This window comes from Dermacentor silvarum, chromosome 11 (genome assembly GCF_013339745.2).
Source record: "Dermacentor silvarum isolate Dsil-2018 chromosome 11, BIME_Dsil_1.4, whole genome shotgun sequence".
Classification (NCBI taxonomy): Eukaryota; Metazoa; Arthropoda; class Arachnida; order Ixodida; family Ixodidae; genus Dermacentor; species Dermacentor silvarum.
The window spans coordinates 73,055,675-73,072,009 of record NC_051164.1 but is presented as its reverse complement, the minus strand read 5'-3'; the positions used below and the strand labels follow the sequence as shown (position 1 = coordinate 73,072,009).

Sequence of the window (16,335 nt, the reverse complement as noted above, 5' to 3'; positions counted from 1 at the left end):
TGGCAGATTGGATGCTTTAGGTAGGTTGACAATAAGTCTGTTTAAGCGAGAAGTGACTTCTGCACCACTGATTGAGACAGTTCTTTTTTTTATGATAAGGCAGATAACACCCTAACTTGAATTAGAGATGCCAGGGGATTCAACATTTATGCCGAGTCTACAGGTTTTGCACGAGACACTCTTCTGCGTCAGAAACGCGTTGCTGCCCTGTCAAAAAAAAAATAATCCATCATCCCCCGGTTCAGTAACACCATATGAACAAATGAGGATGCTATATAAAACGTGTATGTCGCCGTATATCATAGACCCCATATGATATATAAGAACATACGTGCGTTTATATTAAATACTCATATGATCATATTATTATATGGGACATGCCCCATATGTTGTTGGAAATCGCGCGGTGCTTCAAGGAGGAGGAAGTAAAAATGGGCTCGCGACAGAGAGATAGCGGAAGTTAGGCTTGGAACGTTGCGTTCGTCATGTTTGGACGGCTTAACGCTCTGCGCCAATAAACCCTGCAAAATTCGCTCCCAACATCGCATTTTGGGGCCGAAACCCGGGATCGAACTAGGAGTATATGGCAGCATACGGAAACTTGTAGGGGGCCACCATGCGTTCAAGTAAAATTATTTGATGTAGGGCGCACGCGTTTTATTGCGATAGCAATTATATGGACACTTGAACCTGATTCCTTCCGTCGTCGTCGCCGTCGCCGTGAGGTTCCGTATAAAGTCCAAGGGCGATAATATCATCGCCGCGCGCCGTATGCACGAGTGAAAGTGCGCGGGGGACGTGCGCTATGACTGAGAGCGAACGCACGGCGGAAAGCAAATGCGACCTTCGTCGCGCGAAAGGCCGTGGAGGTATGGCTGGGAGAGAGGCGGGGCGACGCTGTGTTGCGGCACCAAATGCGTATCTTGCAACCGGGCGCAAGGAGAACTGGCCACTCAATCTCCCACGAGAAAGCAAGAAAGCGGGAAGGCAGCGCGGGAGGGAGGGGGGGGGGCAGCTTTTATTCTGCCAACAACTGCGCTTGTACTTTGCCCGGCTGTGGCGGTCGCCCGCACCGTCTCTTAAAAGCGATCTCCGCACGGCTCTGACCCTTGTATGCGCTGTGCATTCGCCGCTCAGTTTCCGTTGAAGCGATAGACCGCACGAACCTTCGCTCGCTTCGGCGGCTGCGCTTGCTGCCAGCGTTTTGACAGTGGTTATCTGTGGTCATTGAGTGTGATCTATTCGTGTTTGCTTGTGCGCGCTGACACCACGCTTGTTAATTCAGTTAGTAAGCGAATGTGTCCAAGTTTATGCAGCGATACCCCTACTCCGAATAGCTGTCTACTAATTTGCTATCGCAATTGATGCTTCGCCTTTCGGGCGAAACTGCGACATTTTTTAGGTAGTACGATGCTCAAAATCGATATCCGAATTTGTACATCACGGGTGACCACTACTTTAAAAGCAATCAATGCTCTTCCCCCCATTTGTCGCAATGGTACGCCGATACTCGTAGGTGCAGTAGGCCCCAAATGTTAATGGAACACGGGTTCCACGACCAAGGTCAAGTTCGCCTCGCCATATAACAAGGCAATTCTCGTTTAACGCATCAATGCGTCTGCCCCAAATACTACTACATGGCGATACTTCAAATCCAAGGCATTTTATGCCAGGCGCCACGGTAATCCAGCTTTTCGCAACTCCCGTGTTCCTTAAACATTTGTGGACGACTGTACTTCGTTGACAATAGAGTGTAAGGTTCACGTACACAAGTGACGAGTAATCGTTGCTTCAAAAACGAACTGGTGCTTTCTCGCGCATTTCTCTTTGGCGTATATCGGGTAAACTTTTGCGCTAGTTTGCACGAAGACGCCAAAACCTTGTTAGGAAAGACGCTCACTTACTTGCTCACTAAATGGTGAGTGTGATTGCTGTCTACATCTATGCATTTCCGTAGAAACTATAGCGCTTAATTTTAACCAAGAAGTCAATCAATCAAACCTACTTTATCTTCATCTTGGAACGAGTGACGCCAACTAGCATGGCACCTTTTCGGCGAAGCTTTCCTTGAGAGATCGCCCAGACTTTGCTTACCGTGCCTTCTAGTTATCTGCCAAATAGTTCATTACAGCACGGCACATGTATGCCTAATCGGCTTATTTAGCTATGTGAACTGCCGTACAGTTGTGCTTGTGACCTGCCACTTCTAGGAAATTACTCAGTGAGACAACGAGTAGTAACTAAATGTAGTCGCTGCAGCAGATATGTGCTTTAATCTGCATAATTCGTTTATTAAACAGTGCCTTCGTTCCCTACCTTACCGTGGCTCGGAGTGCCTGCTGGTTGGGTTCTTGCCCGAGTAAAATGGGTTGATCCCCGATACAGTGTTATCCATGGCCGCGTTGGTCACGTGGATGACGTGACAGAGTACCCGCGTCTTACCGTCGGGCAGGGCAGCCGCGTATATTCGCTATGCCGGAAAACGTGGTGCACAACGCCAGCAGTTACGCACGGATTATCATGAAGCCAAACGACACAAAACTCCCGCGACGTGTCAAGAACCTGAGCAGTTCTCAAAATAGGGCAAGTCATGTTTGTATTTGCGTATCGCTTATTTGAAACCTTATGAAAGAGCTTCGTTTAAGGTTGATTCCAACAAGCATCTCTTTTGATTTTCTATTCACGGGTGTACGTTCTCTCAATTTGCGGCGGAGGGACAGGTTCAGCTTCCTGCTGCCGATCGGCGCTGTTCTCGGCACTGTACCGGGAGCACTCGCCGCCCAAGCAATGGGACGCCGGTTCACGCTGTTTCTCAGCGCCGTGGTTTACATGGCCGGATACGCCACTTTGTTCGCCAACACCTCCTTCGTCACAGTCTTGTTTGGCCGCTTCGTGACTGGCATCGCCACGGGAATGGTGTCGCTCTGCGTGCCCGCCTACATCGCGGAGGTGTCCTTACCCGCTCAGCGAGGCTCTATGGTATTGGACGGCACATAGCGCGGTTGCGCAGATGAGCTATATATATGTACGGGTGGGACAGGTGTCGAGATTTATAGATGGGGCAACGTCATAGTCAGCGCTGGAAGCTAGCTTTTACGATATTTATTTAAAAAAATGCACTAAAACAACAAACAATTTCTTTATGAGTTGTAACGCTGATATTTGCTGCGCATATATTGGCCACGTTGTCGTGTAATTAGTTGATGTTACGAAATTGAGCTGCCTCCCATTAAGATTTTCGTTAAGCGTGTCATGCCTAAATTTGATTGCCTGGCGTAGTGTTTACCTGCAAGAGCTTGTCAGGCAGCTGCTGTTCCCAATCCTAACGTATCGACTGACGACCTGTCCAAGTCGCTTTCTTGAGACGATTACTCAAAGTGAAAAGCCGCGTGCTCGCTTGCCCCTTGTTGGTTCATTGGTATTCGCCTCTGATTTGTAACCCGAAGATCGATGAAAACAAGCCGCCTGGTTTCAAGATTATTGTAGACACCGTGGCGCTCAGTACACCACGAAAAACCCTCGGAATGAGCGTGTTTTTCATTCTTCAGCCTGCCCACACCATGTGCCGACTCGGCTGTCTAGTTACGACTATGGCGTTTCGTGTTCACTGGAGGCACCGCAGGAATGTTTGCTTGGTATAAAAATCGTAGCGCTTACCGACACTCACACTAAACAAATCCTATCCTTAATCCTGCCATCGCATCCAACTATAAGCTGAAAGTTGTTGCACGTATTTTTCACTTACCCCAGCAGAACGATGTCGCACGAGATTAGAAAATATATGGAACGATGTTCCAGTTATAAGATTCTTATTTCTTTTATATACAAATAAGAATAAATATGTGGAATATCATCTCAGTGAATCAGGTGCTGCTCTTCGGAGCATTGTCCCACACGCGTGCAATTTTTATTGCGAACATTATTTGACACACCCCTACCTGGAACCAAGTAAGTGGGACGATGTTCCGCAGGCTTGTATTTCAGAAACAAAATGTGTCGGCAATAAGGAGTAATTTAATAGCTGTTCTGCGCAAAAATACGTCTACAGAATGTCTATATAAAGTCTGTGTACTTATGGCATTATCCTTTGTCTCGACTATGGTCGGTTTTCTTTGCAGAGGTTACTCGTCTAGAAACCCACCTTTACCCTTTTAAAAATAAATATATTTCTACAGGGTGTCCGTACACCCCTCATATAATAATATTCCCTCCTACAGACTTGATCCTACCAGTAGCGTGTTCTATTCTGGTCTATTTAGCCCATAGACTTCTAAGCGTGCCGTGTGCAGTAAATTGGCTGTGTGCAGTCATTTTGCAGGCATCAGTACTAATTCTATCAACTTCGTAGTGAAACGTCTATAGACATTCAATAGGCAGTCTAAATAAAATTTAGCCTGGGTAGAGACCGCAATTAGACAAAAAAAAAAGCTGAAGCTGGTAAAGAGAATGGAATCTTTATACTTGCAGTGTAAAAAAAACGTTTGCACCCTTTGCTGTGTTTGTTGCCCGCCAACAATAATCGTAATCTGTCTGGCTTGCGTTTCCTTTCTTGAAAACTCTGTTGTTGTGTTACGCTGAGAGCGTACTCGCCGTTCGGGACGTGGAAGTACCGGGCGCGCGGTGTTAAAGAAAGTAAAGGCACGCATGACCGATGATGATTATTGTTTGCGGCCAAGTTAAGCTCGAAAGGATGCACGTCCTTTTATACTAGTATAGCCGAATGCACGTGTTCATAAAGTAATAAAAGAAGTTGATGTAAAACGTAGCGACCACATATTTATTTATTTATTTATTTATTTATTTATTTATTTATTTATTTATTTATTTATTTATTTATTTATTTATTTATTTATTTATTTATTTATTTATTTATTTATTACCCCCAGGGTCAAAAGCATCAAAGAGGGGAGTTAGTTACAGCAAATGAAAAAAAGATACGACCAGTTAGAACGTTCAAGTACAAAGGCTGTTTATTATAGCGTTTTAGCTAGGGTGTAGATTGTCATGAGAAATTGGCAGCAAACTAAGATAGTAAAGTCATAAATACAAAATGCACTTACGTTACAAACGTATAATAAAAATGCTTCGATTGCACAATGTTAAAGCTGCTGGAAATCTTTGGATATCTTGAATTGATACGACATCAACAGCAACTAGTTCCATTCCGATGAGAGAAAACGACTGCAAAAATGTTTTAGTGTGACGTGATTCGAGACCAACGGTGGTCGATTCAAGGCGATACGTATTGTGGCTAAAAAATGAGATCTTTGCAGACTTACAGGCTCCTCAAGCAGCATTTTTTCAAACATGCGTTTTGATTAGAGGGCCCCTGTGTGCTGTCGTCGCGCCCTACCTAAAGTTTGAGTAAAGAATTCCAACACTTTCGTCAACAGCCCTCATACATTTACGACAATTGACAAGGTTCAAGTACCCATCTCTCGGCCTCATGTGCGCAGCTTTCAGGTACGCTGTCGGGCGCTAGCTTTCAGGGACTCCACGTGGCGGCTTAAACACGGGAAACGGCGGCCCTGATCATGCCGCGACAAAGTCGAATGGAGTAGTCATAAAAATATATCGTCCTCTGTACACCGCGACTTGAACTTCAACCGTTTAAACGGCGGGGCACTGAAAACGAATAGACCGACGATTACGATACTCCCTAACGAGAAATTCGAGCGCAGTTGTATACGTGTTTTCACTTCGCGATATAATGGCTGACGCGCACAATCTGTCTCGTGCGGCACGTCGCAAACGGAGCGAAGTGGTGGCGCGACTGCCTCGTTATTCTGGAGATTGCGAGAGCCAGCGCGTGGGTGTCGCGTGGGCGCGATTCACAGCAGCCGCCGTCGACAAATCTGCCAGACGACGCGCACCACTGTGGCGCCATCTCGTAGCCGGCGTCGCCGCACTACGATTTGCTTCTCACGCTTTCGCCATACCCTCCTGCGCTTACAACCTCATGGTGCCGCTGCACCCCTCTCTCCGCTTTCCTCCTCGGGTCTTTTATCCCCCGCTGCCATCCGCGTTCTCTGTGCTCGTTGGCTCGGTTACGCCGCCGACGCCGATGCTCGCCCCACAAACGGCCGCCTTAAGAGCGGCGCTCTAAAAATAGATACCTTTATCTCTTCGAGACACGTTGTATGCTACCGTAATGTACGTTAATTTGAGACTGTCTGTGCGCATTCGCGTGCGATTAAGCTTCCCCCGGTCACCATGCTTGCCGGTTACCAACAGGGTCGCATTAACGTATAGGCTGAATATGGTCATTTTGCTTAGTGCTCCGCTTTGGCGTGAAGATTACGAAATTGGGAAGTTTGCGCCTACAGCGCCGCTGCGCACGGTTGTGTGTCCAGTGTTCCGGTATAGTTACCGGGTACTGGCCAGATGGCGTTGCGGCTGTTTCAGCTTCTTACAAAGAACTATGAAGCTTACCAGCAAGTATGCAACATGTATAGTAAGTAACACGGCAACAAAGAAAGTCAAACGCAAAGTCAGGGAGGCTGAGACAATCTCATGGGAGGCGGTAACGGAAAGGAAACCAGCTGTGAGCAACTACTTAAGAGGAAAAAACGAAACCAGGAAAGAAATAATTTGATAACTCAAAGGGAAGCTTTTACGTTTCAAAGCGAGATCAGGATGCCCTTGAACCCGCACTTATAAAGCGAGGTACACCAAGGATGAAGACGCATGTGCTTGCTGCGGTAAAGCTAGAGAAACGATGGAGCATGTTTTATTAGAATGTGAAGATATCTACCCAGCGGTCAATTCGGGCTCCTCTGGTCTCCTTGAAGTCCTTGTTCAGTGATAGTAGGGGGAAAGTAAACAAGTCCGCAGTAGATATTAGTAACAGGCGATTGGAAGTTTGGTGGCAGAAAAGTAGGGGAGGCGACAAATAACGGAGGCATACAAAAACAAAGTTCCTAGTAGGGATTCAGAAAGTTTGATGATGGGAATTCTTCCTTGTTTTGTTTTAAGCATAGGTAGGTCATTCGGCAAAATAATGAGAACTTGGTGGCGCAACCCACCACCCCGTTTGAAAAATCCTTCCTACAAGGTCTACCAACGCCAGTCGCTTGGGCTCCGCTGAATACGAGACGATTTTCTGAACGACAGACACGTGCCTCTTTATTTCCTTGTTGGAACTATATGATTTTTGTTGTTGTTTTATTGCGCAATGTGCGCCCTGCAGCATAATTTAAATGAGAATATAGAGACCTTTGTCCAGGACAAAAATCCAGGAGCTGCCCGTACAAAGGGCCACTTGTCTTTTGGCAAAGGTCATGTGGGCCACCGGATTGTTGGCCCAGGCTTCGGAGAAGCAACTGTATGCTTGCTCGAACCTGTTGAACGAAGCATAGCTCAATCCTGGTCAGCGTTCGAACGCAAACGGCCCGTGTGGAGCGCGCGACTGCCCAGTCGACAGATGCGCGCTCCGGACAGGCCATGACATGGGATGCATAGTTGTACTATATGTAGGATGTCTCGCGTGACGTGTCCCAACTTTTAAAAAATGCGAACGCCACGTAGCTGTGCAGAACCATGGTAATGTTGTTTGCCGTCGCTTGGAGGAAGTGAGACTATTGTCTGTATTTTTCATAATACATACCTAGTTATTACTAATTCAATAACTTTTGAAATACTGCTACAATCGGAGCAAGATTGCCAATGAGAAAGTTGTAGCCCATCGCGGAAAATTTCCTATCCATCTTTCTGTTGCTCAATGCGGGCTACAAAACACTTTTTTACAATCGTTAACGAAAGCCCGCAAAACAAGAAGAAGAGCCACGCGACTTTCTTGTTAGCAGCCTTTACAGAGTACCTAAGCAGACGACGCATGCACCTGGTGGTTGTCGCTATGACATAACTCCCAGCACGCCACCAACGAGATTTTTCAGCGTGCCACAGGCCTCCGCGGGTGCCGCCTTATCTCAGAGGTCATGCCGAAGAGCCAGGCGTCCTAGGTAACGTTACGCACAACTTCCGGCAATCGGTAATGACAGCGTTTCTGTTTTTTTTTCTTTTGGTTGTTTGTTTGTTTGGGTATCAAAATCGGCCATTTTTCCGAGCTTTTCTTGGCACTTTCGCTCGTACTTCAAACGTGGGATTTTTCACCGAGGCTGAGTTATGTCTGCGCTACCTTAAAACTAGGCGTTCTATGCAGTCCAAGATTTCTTTGCAGTTGGCCTTTAAAGCTCATTCTCTCCATAAGGTATACGTTGCTGTACAGGGTGGCCTGCTCCAGCTAGCCATCACCGTCGGCATCCTCTACTCTTACACGCTGGGGCGCTTTTTGGAGTGGCAGCTGCTCGCAGTAGCCTGCTTGGCAGGCGCCGTCCTACTGGCTGCTCTAAACCAGTATTCGGTCGAGTCTCCGCGCTGGCTAATGCTCAGCGGCCGTAGGCTGGACGCCCTGGAGATGCTGTGGAAGTTGCGCGGTCCCAGCGGGAAGGTACGTGTGTTCTATGGGCACGTGGTTTACGTTTTTTTTTAAATATTCGTGGATCTTCTTTTTGTTTTGGAAGTGGAGTGTCTTTTAGCAGAGGGCTCACTTGCCTATACCGCGTGTAACAAATACAAGTGATACTATCATCGCTTACATATTTGCAACTGTACTACATACGCGCCTTACTTTGATATCCTAGAGCACAGAGGAAAGAAGCCCTTACTTGATTAGGATTTTGTTGCGTGCGCAGACGGCGCCGTTGTGAGCGCCACGCGTCATTCAATCGTAGCTAAATGTAGCCGGTCGTTTGTCGATAGGCTAATTAAGTTTACTGCTACAAACCTAACTGCTGAATTTAGAAGTACGTTTCTCGTTCCGTGCGCGAGTGGTTGCGTTATAGAAAGCTCCCTCAGCCATAGTAGGTATCATCTGCCAAGCTCATCGAACCAGTGTTCATCAGGACTTATAAGGTCTACTGGTGACCGCTTCTTTGCGCAAACGTCTCGCTTGTTCGGTTACGGTGTTCTAGACTTCGATACGCAGACTTTAGCAATAGCATGAACAGACTCAGGGAGCAAGCCACACAGATGCCAATCCGCACCCCTCACCGTTCACCATGGCGGGCCTATACTACGAATGCAGGGAGCGAGCACGATTTGACGATTACATCGTCGGCCCCCTGATAGCTATAACGGAAGTTAGCCACGTAAACTTGCGAATGCTTGAATACATGTCTTGCGCTTTGGTATCGTTGTGCCGAGAAAAGAAGCCATTACTCGATCAAGCATGAGTCTCGCATGGTCGTGCACTCTGTTATGCATGGGTTGCGCCACGCATGACGCAATCATAGCTAAAATTGCTCTAGAGCACGGTACTCAGAGAGGCAGAGAGGCGTAGCTCTGCAGTACCTTTGTCGATCCTAGGAGGAGTGGTCGCGTCTGAAAGAGCTCGCTATGCGAAAGCAGGTGTGATTTTATCAAACTCAAAATGGTCCTCATCACAAGTTATAAGGCCCATAAGTGTGTACTTTGTTAGAGAAATGTCAATCTTGTTCGTCAATGGCCCCCTTACATTCGACACGTAAGGTACCGAAATGTCGTGAAGATACTTGTACAGCAAGACAAAGGGATAACAATCTCTTTGTTTGCATAACAACCGCAGGATATTGACGTAAGCGCAGGAGCACAAACCGTCAATGACTGGGCCGGGATCGAGCTATGCAAGGCAGTCTCGGATGCCACCAGTATACGGGGTCATTTGTTTACCCTAGCTAATGCCCAACGCACTCTGCAAAACAAACGGGCCCAGCACGTATAGGGAGCGTACACAATTGCAAATTTAGAGCGTAGGCCGCCACTTGCCGTAACATAAGTTAGAGGTCTAAGTTTTTTAATGCGTGAATAAATGTAATTAATTCCGTTACGTCATTTCTGTACCCTTGTGCCTATCCAAGGTGTCCCAGCTATCACGCTGCACGATTTAAAAAAAGGAGGAACGTCCTTACGCGAAGCAAACCTAGCGCGTATTGTTTCAAGTGCAGCGGAGTAGCCGCCAGTAATTTTTTGGTTGCTGAGATTTTATTAGCTAATTGTAAATAATTATCTAACTCTAGAAGTACTGCCCTAATTATCAAAGTGTCAATGAGAAAATTGTAGAGCAACATGAAAAACTACCGATACTGCTTTTTGTTGCTCAGTACGTGCTACATAAAAGTGTTTTTCCGAGCGTGAAAGAAGCCCGCGAATACACGCAAAGTGCCTCGAGCGACCAGTCGCGCGGTAATTCTGCTTGTATTCGCGGGCTCCTTTTACACTCGGAAAAACACATTTATGTGGCACGTATTGAGCAAAAGAAAGCTGTATCGGTAGTTTTTCATGTTGCTCTACAATTTTCTCATTGACACTTCGATAATTAGGGCAGTACTTTTCGAGTTATATAATTATTTGCGATTAGCTAATTAAATCTCAGCAAAGAAAGAATTACCTGCAGCTACTCCACTGTACTGGAAACAATACGCACTAGGTTTGCTTCGCGTAACGCCGTTCCTCTTTTTTTTTTTAAATCCTGCTGCGTGATAGCTGGGACACCCTGTATACCCTCTGTAGCGCGCACAAGATGTTTCACCGTACCCCACCGCGGTGGCGTCCCTGATCCTGCCTACCCGATTTTTAACAGCGGAGCTGTTTAAGCCGACCGTCAGTCCGTGTAGCGTGTACAAAAAATCTCGCTGAACGATGACGTCACCGCGCGTTGCCTAGCTACCACCTCGGGGAGCGGTGTGTCCTTCGCCTCCTCTCTGGGCCACGCACATGTTGCCTTGACGTGGGACGTTAAGGAGAGGGAAGGAGAGCACGCGTGCGGCGTACGCTATGCTCGGGAGAGAGAAAGAGAAAATGAGAGAAAGGAGAGAGAGAGAGAGAAAGAAATTGTAGCAGCACCAACGAGGCAACGTGCAGAGCTGCTGCCGATGTCGCCCGCGTTTCGCCGCGTTCGCGCGGGAACGCGCGCGGTGTCCGTGCCTGCAACCGGTGCCTCTGGCGGCGGCTCGGCAGGTTTCGACCAGCCTCGCCCCGGCTAGTGTGGAGGCGCAGCTTGGCCGTGACGTCACCTAGGAGCCGCCGCGACGGCGGCAGAACTCTCGTTGGCTCTGTGGCGAGTACATGTAGCCTTGACATGGGACGACCAAACAAGATCCGGACACCCGAAGAAGGAGCCGGTCATCGTGAAGCGCGTCGCGCAGTCAAGCGAGAATCTGCGCGTCGGCGGTGAGCCGATTCGGAATACCTGCCTAGCAGCCATTAGCATTTCCTAGCAAAACTTAGCCATGCCTGGTAAAACCTGGTTGAAGCGAGGTCTAACACCAACTAAACTGTAACCCACTACTGCTTAAGGCCTGGAAACCAGGCTAGCAGTGCTCAATAAATAAATAAATAAATAAATAAATAAATAAATAAATAAATAAATAAATAAATAAATAAATAAATAAATAAACTTCGCTGTTTACTCCAGCGTTGCACCACTAGTGCAAGCTGCCCACGTTTCTTTTTCTTTTTTCTTTTTCTTTTTTTTTGGAGTGACGGCTCTACCACGCGCTGTTATTCTTCTAGCCATGTACACGGGAAGCTCGCACCACGAGTTGGTCGAGGCTGCTAGAAGTGGTGTGCATGCATTCATACTAAACTTAACCTGTCCGTGCTGAAAACATGGGCAGCCACCTGCCGGGGGGGTTGACGAGAAAACAGGAAGCGAAATGAAATTTTTGTGGCCTGACCCAAAACTTCAGCAATGAATGACGGCATATTTTTTTTTGTTTTGTTTTTAGATTGCCCACGTGCTGAAATATATTTGTGTAAATAGGATATGCTTTCCTGGAGTAAAATGTCCCCATGCACATGCGGGCTGCACAATATAGCAGTAAGAGACGATATCAGGTGGCAGTAGTTCTTGCGGCGTGGTAGTTAGTGCGGCAGGTCACCGTCATTGCAGTTATCAAAGCACGAATACCGACAAAGCTTCGGAACAATATGGTTGAACTTCCGCGTTGCATTCTTATTGCTATATTGTGAATTTCATTGTTTTAGATTCTATGCACGTGGCATTTGCAGTTGCATAAAAATAACAATGATCTATGTTCACCGCCCATAACGTGTGGTGTCATCAAAGCTGGTTTCTGCAGTGCGTTCATAGATTGCGCTCGGAATGCCTGTGTATTCGCTCGGAATGCACACAGAATGATATAGTTGTATTATGAAACACAGAGCATTTTGGGGCCACAATAAATATGAGGTGCCGCGTGGAATCGGGAAAGGAGTAAATGGTGCCAGAGCTAACGTTCACAAATACCATTCTGTGCTTAAAATCGGATATCTTGTCGGGGTTGAGTGTGACTGGCACGACTGGAGAACTAGAAGTTATAAAATCATGAAGGAAGAAAAGAGAAGAGTCCCCGAAACTCATGCGTGTGACAGAAATGGACGAGGTTCGCAGAACGAAGGAAAGGAAGAAGATTTCGAAGAATTGAAAAATCTAGCAGAGCAAAGCGAATCCGGTATAGGCCTTAGGAAGAACACCATTTGAAAGTGAGCTCGCTAAGGGTCACAACAATTTCCGAATGCAGTCTTTAGCTGGAGTTGAAGTCTTTGCAGGGTTACAACTCACGTCTTGATGGGTTCATGTGGCAAATTTTAAGAAGGCTCCCTACCGGCTTCCGTGAGGCCCGCCCTCTCTACGAGTGTAACGTGGTAATAATGTACTGGGTTTAGTGCTTTCGCGGATCGTATCACTTTCGCGAGATTTCGCGTGACCCGGCACCGGAAACGTCAGCGTCTACGGGCAACAACGCTGCTGGCACCATGTCGAGACAACGTGCTTATTGGCGCTATTTCAGCAGCGGATCCGCCCATAGACGCAGACGCGTATTGTGTCGAGTCCCGCATAATCTCGCGAAAGTGATAGGATCCCCGAAAGTGATGTGCTGGGAATGCGGCCCCAGTATCTCCATAAAGTCTGCTATCTTCCTGCATGGTTCTGTTTCCGTGCTTCCTCGTATACGTATAGCATAATTGGTCCATAATTTCAAGCTTTGGCATTTTACATCGCACTTTATCATGCGCTTAACACAATCTATGCCACACTTAATAACAATACTAAAGAACTCTAATAAAATATATAGCCAATTGTATTGCCTTAATTACATCGAAATTATATTATACAATGATCTCAGAATGTTGAACCTTCTCGCAAGGTGGTTACAATGCAAGTGCATTCGTCGTCGGTTCCCCCCAAAATATAAACGCGGTAGTCACCCTTATGAGAAGATGCACCATTTTACACCCAGATCGCCATGATTTACGCCCACTGAGTCAACTGCTCGCAAAGCCCGTCGCCTCTTCTTATTTCAGTGGTGCCCTTATTTCCTACTGTTCATGGCTCGAAATTTCTTTTACAAAAAGCATTATTAAGCAGTGTGTCCCGTGCTACTTTAGGGTAAAGAGCAGCATGCCCTGGTGTAAACACAGTTGGCTCGGTTTCTGCCATAGCTCACCTTCATTCTCAAACACATTTCTGCAGCATCTTCGGTAATTTTTGTGCATAATACTTCACATTTTTATAAGGTTCTGAGCAGTGTATACTCAAGATATTCTACATTTCGGCAAAGTTTCACCGCCATTAGACTTTTCGGCGGCCCGTGACGCCCGCTGAAATAAAGCCCACAGACGTCTGCTCCTGGAGCATGGATAAGCATTTAAAGGATCAGTGACAATATTTCCGTCATTTAGATTCTTGTGTAAAAGCACCTAATATACCTCGAAATCCCAGAAGAAATACTGACACGCCTCAGAGTGCCCTGAATAATTCACAATAAAAACTTTCCTATGAACCAGTTTTGGTTTCGTTTCCTAGGAGGTGTATGTGTTGTTACTCCATAACGCCCAAGGCGGTCACGTGTGAGCAGAATGTGGCGGTGTTTTGGCACTCGCACCGGCTCGCTTGGGCGTCTGTTAAACTGCTACCCGTTGAGCGGCCCGATGTTCGCTAGGTATAAAGTGCTCGAACGTCGACTCTCCGCAACATTCCAATTGCCGTAGAAGGTCCATGAGACCAGACAAGCCATTCTCGTTGTCTGCCGCACAACTTAGTCACATTTATAGCCGTTTCCACGGATTATACTTCAACTTTGGTTGCCTTCCGTGCAGGTGGACGAAGAGTTCTATGCAATCGAGCAGGTGTTCACACGTTCCCCAACCCGCTTTGACCACGTCCTGCTTGCCGCGCATGCTCACTTTATCCAGCAGTTCTCGGGCATCAACATGATCATCTTCTACGCTCATTCTCTGTCCGCCCAAAGCGGTATCTCCATCAGTGTGGCGGACTGTTCCATCATCGTCGCCAGCCTTCAGGCAAGGGGCATCACGTTCTTCGCTGTTTGGTTGAGGGATTTATTGGTCGCTGGCGTATAGAGTCTATAAGTGACGTGACACTATGGCTGACGCCACAGTGGCGGGCTTCGGCGTATTTTGGCTACCTGGAGTTCTTTACTGTGCTGCTAAATCCAAGTACTAAGGCAGCAACACCAGAAGGGTGAAGGACTCAAGAACTGAAAATTCGCGCCACACACGTTCTTGTGCGCTTTGTCCTTCCCTGCTCTGCAGTTGTAGTATGTCGAACCAACCAGGCCACCAACTCGTGCTCAGTATCATTACTATACCAGATTCTTACTGCGTTAGCATTGTTTTGGCATGTCAAGCACTTTCCGTGGGCCATCTACGTACCTCTTTGTTTGTATGCTTGTATCTAACCATTTCCCCGCCTACCCGGTTCATTGGGTAGTCCGTGCTCCAAACAGTATCGCATCGGGCTACTGTCAGGAGGGAACAGGGTTTGAAGTAAACATTCCTGCTAACTTGGGGTCCCCAAGTATTGCAGTAGCGTGGCAAGTTGGCCTAGTTGGTGTATGTTCGTCGGATAAAATTTGGGGTACTGTGCTAGAAACACACGGACAACAAAAGTAGAAGAGGGCAAGACGCGCGTCTACTTGTCCGTCTGTCGCAGTACCCCAATTTCCACTAAGTACGGGGCTATGTGTAGATATGTGCCACTCATCAACGAACTTCTTCCACGCTGACATGCTTCGCTGTAGGTGAAAGACTGGGTAGGTACCGCTGTTCAGTGAAACTTTTTGACGGCGGCTTGGAACACTGGGTGCCACTCGGTCTATACTAGTCCTCAATGGATCTTTCACAGCGTAAGCTGTTATGGGCTCATTCTAATCCCCGTTTTCATTTGCGATGGTGTCCGCCACCGCCGCCGTCCGTCGCCGTTATCGCCGGGAATGCGAAAAATACCCTGTCGCCACCGGGATCGAACGCGGGTCCACTGCGCGGGAATTGGCTACTCTACCACTGAGCCATACCAGCGCGTGCGAAGAGCCACGCGATGTGAGATGCGCGCCGCGTAGCGTCGATTCGATCACACTTTGCCACGGCCGGGCTAGAGGGGCGACGCGCTCTTTCTTACGGCCTGCGCTTCGGGGATAGTTCCTGTCTTTCACTGCCGCTAGTTCGTGGCGCTGTTACCCAACCCTGACCAGTTGAGCCGACTGAACCGGACGGCCCCTCCCTATGTGGAGACCGGGCAACATGTGCTTTCTCATTAAGCTATTTTACCTTCCGTATACCATGGGCGTCCTGAATCTGAGTGATTCCCTCCGCCCTTTTCTTGGAATTCCTGGCTTATAGGTTGAAAAAGCCTTACATTATATTTGAGAAGCTTCGAATCAAGATGCAAATTTTTAAGAAACATTTCAACGCAAAAGATATGATGCGAATTACTATGACGTGTGACGTGTGAAGGTGAGGAAACGCTATCACTCGACACGACAACGGTTACGGACAAATTGGATAAATTTTCGTTCAATGTGCGGTACGGTACGTTCCGGCTATTTCGGAAGAATAAACACTATGCGAATTTAGCAAGTGGATAACTGACACACAGCGTGCAGTTCGCAATAAAGCATCCTAGCGTCTCGGCTACACTACGGAAGCGGTCGCACGTCAAATCAACACTTCTGCGCCCAGCCGCGGCAGCTTTTCGTCTATAGCTTTGCTCGAAGGCGCCGTTTCGATCGCGACCGTGGCAGCCGCATTTCGACGGGGGGCGAAATAAAAAAAAAAACGCCCGTGTACATAGATTTAGGGGCACGTTAAAGAACTCCAGGGGTCAATATTAATCGAGGGTCCGACACTACGGCGTCTATCGTAATCCGATTGCGGTTTAGCACCTACAAACCCATCATTCAGTTAAAGTTGAACACTTCTGTTACGATGCGATGTGCAGTGTGAAGCAATGACAATGCTAACCTTCTCGGAGGTTATCAACCATGTCGAGCAGCA

At 47.4% G+C, this 16,335-nt stretch overlaps 1 protein-coding gene across 1 annotated transcript in view; it reads left to right on the top strand.

The window, feature by feature from the left end:
- Positions 1-16,335, top strand: part of LOC119432673 (facilitated trehalose transporter Tret1-2 homolog) — a 157,737-nt gene that overhangs the window by 81,662 nt on the left and 59,740 nt on the right. The window contains exon 2 of the mRNA XM_049658875.1: positions 8,228-8,449. Within this exon, the coding sequence (XP_049514832.1) occupies positions 8,228-8,449 (222 nt within the window). The remainder of the gene's footprint in view (positions 1-8,227; positions 8,450-16,335) is intronic.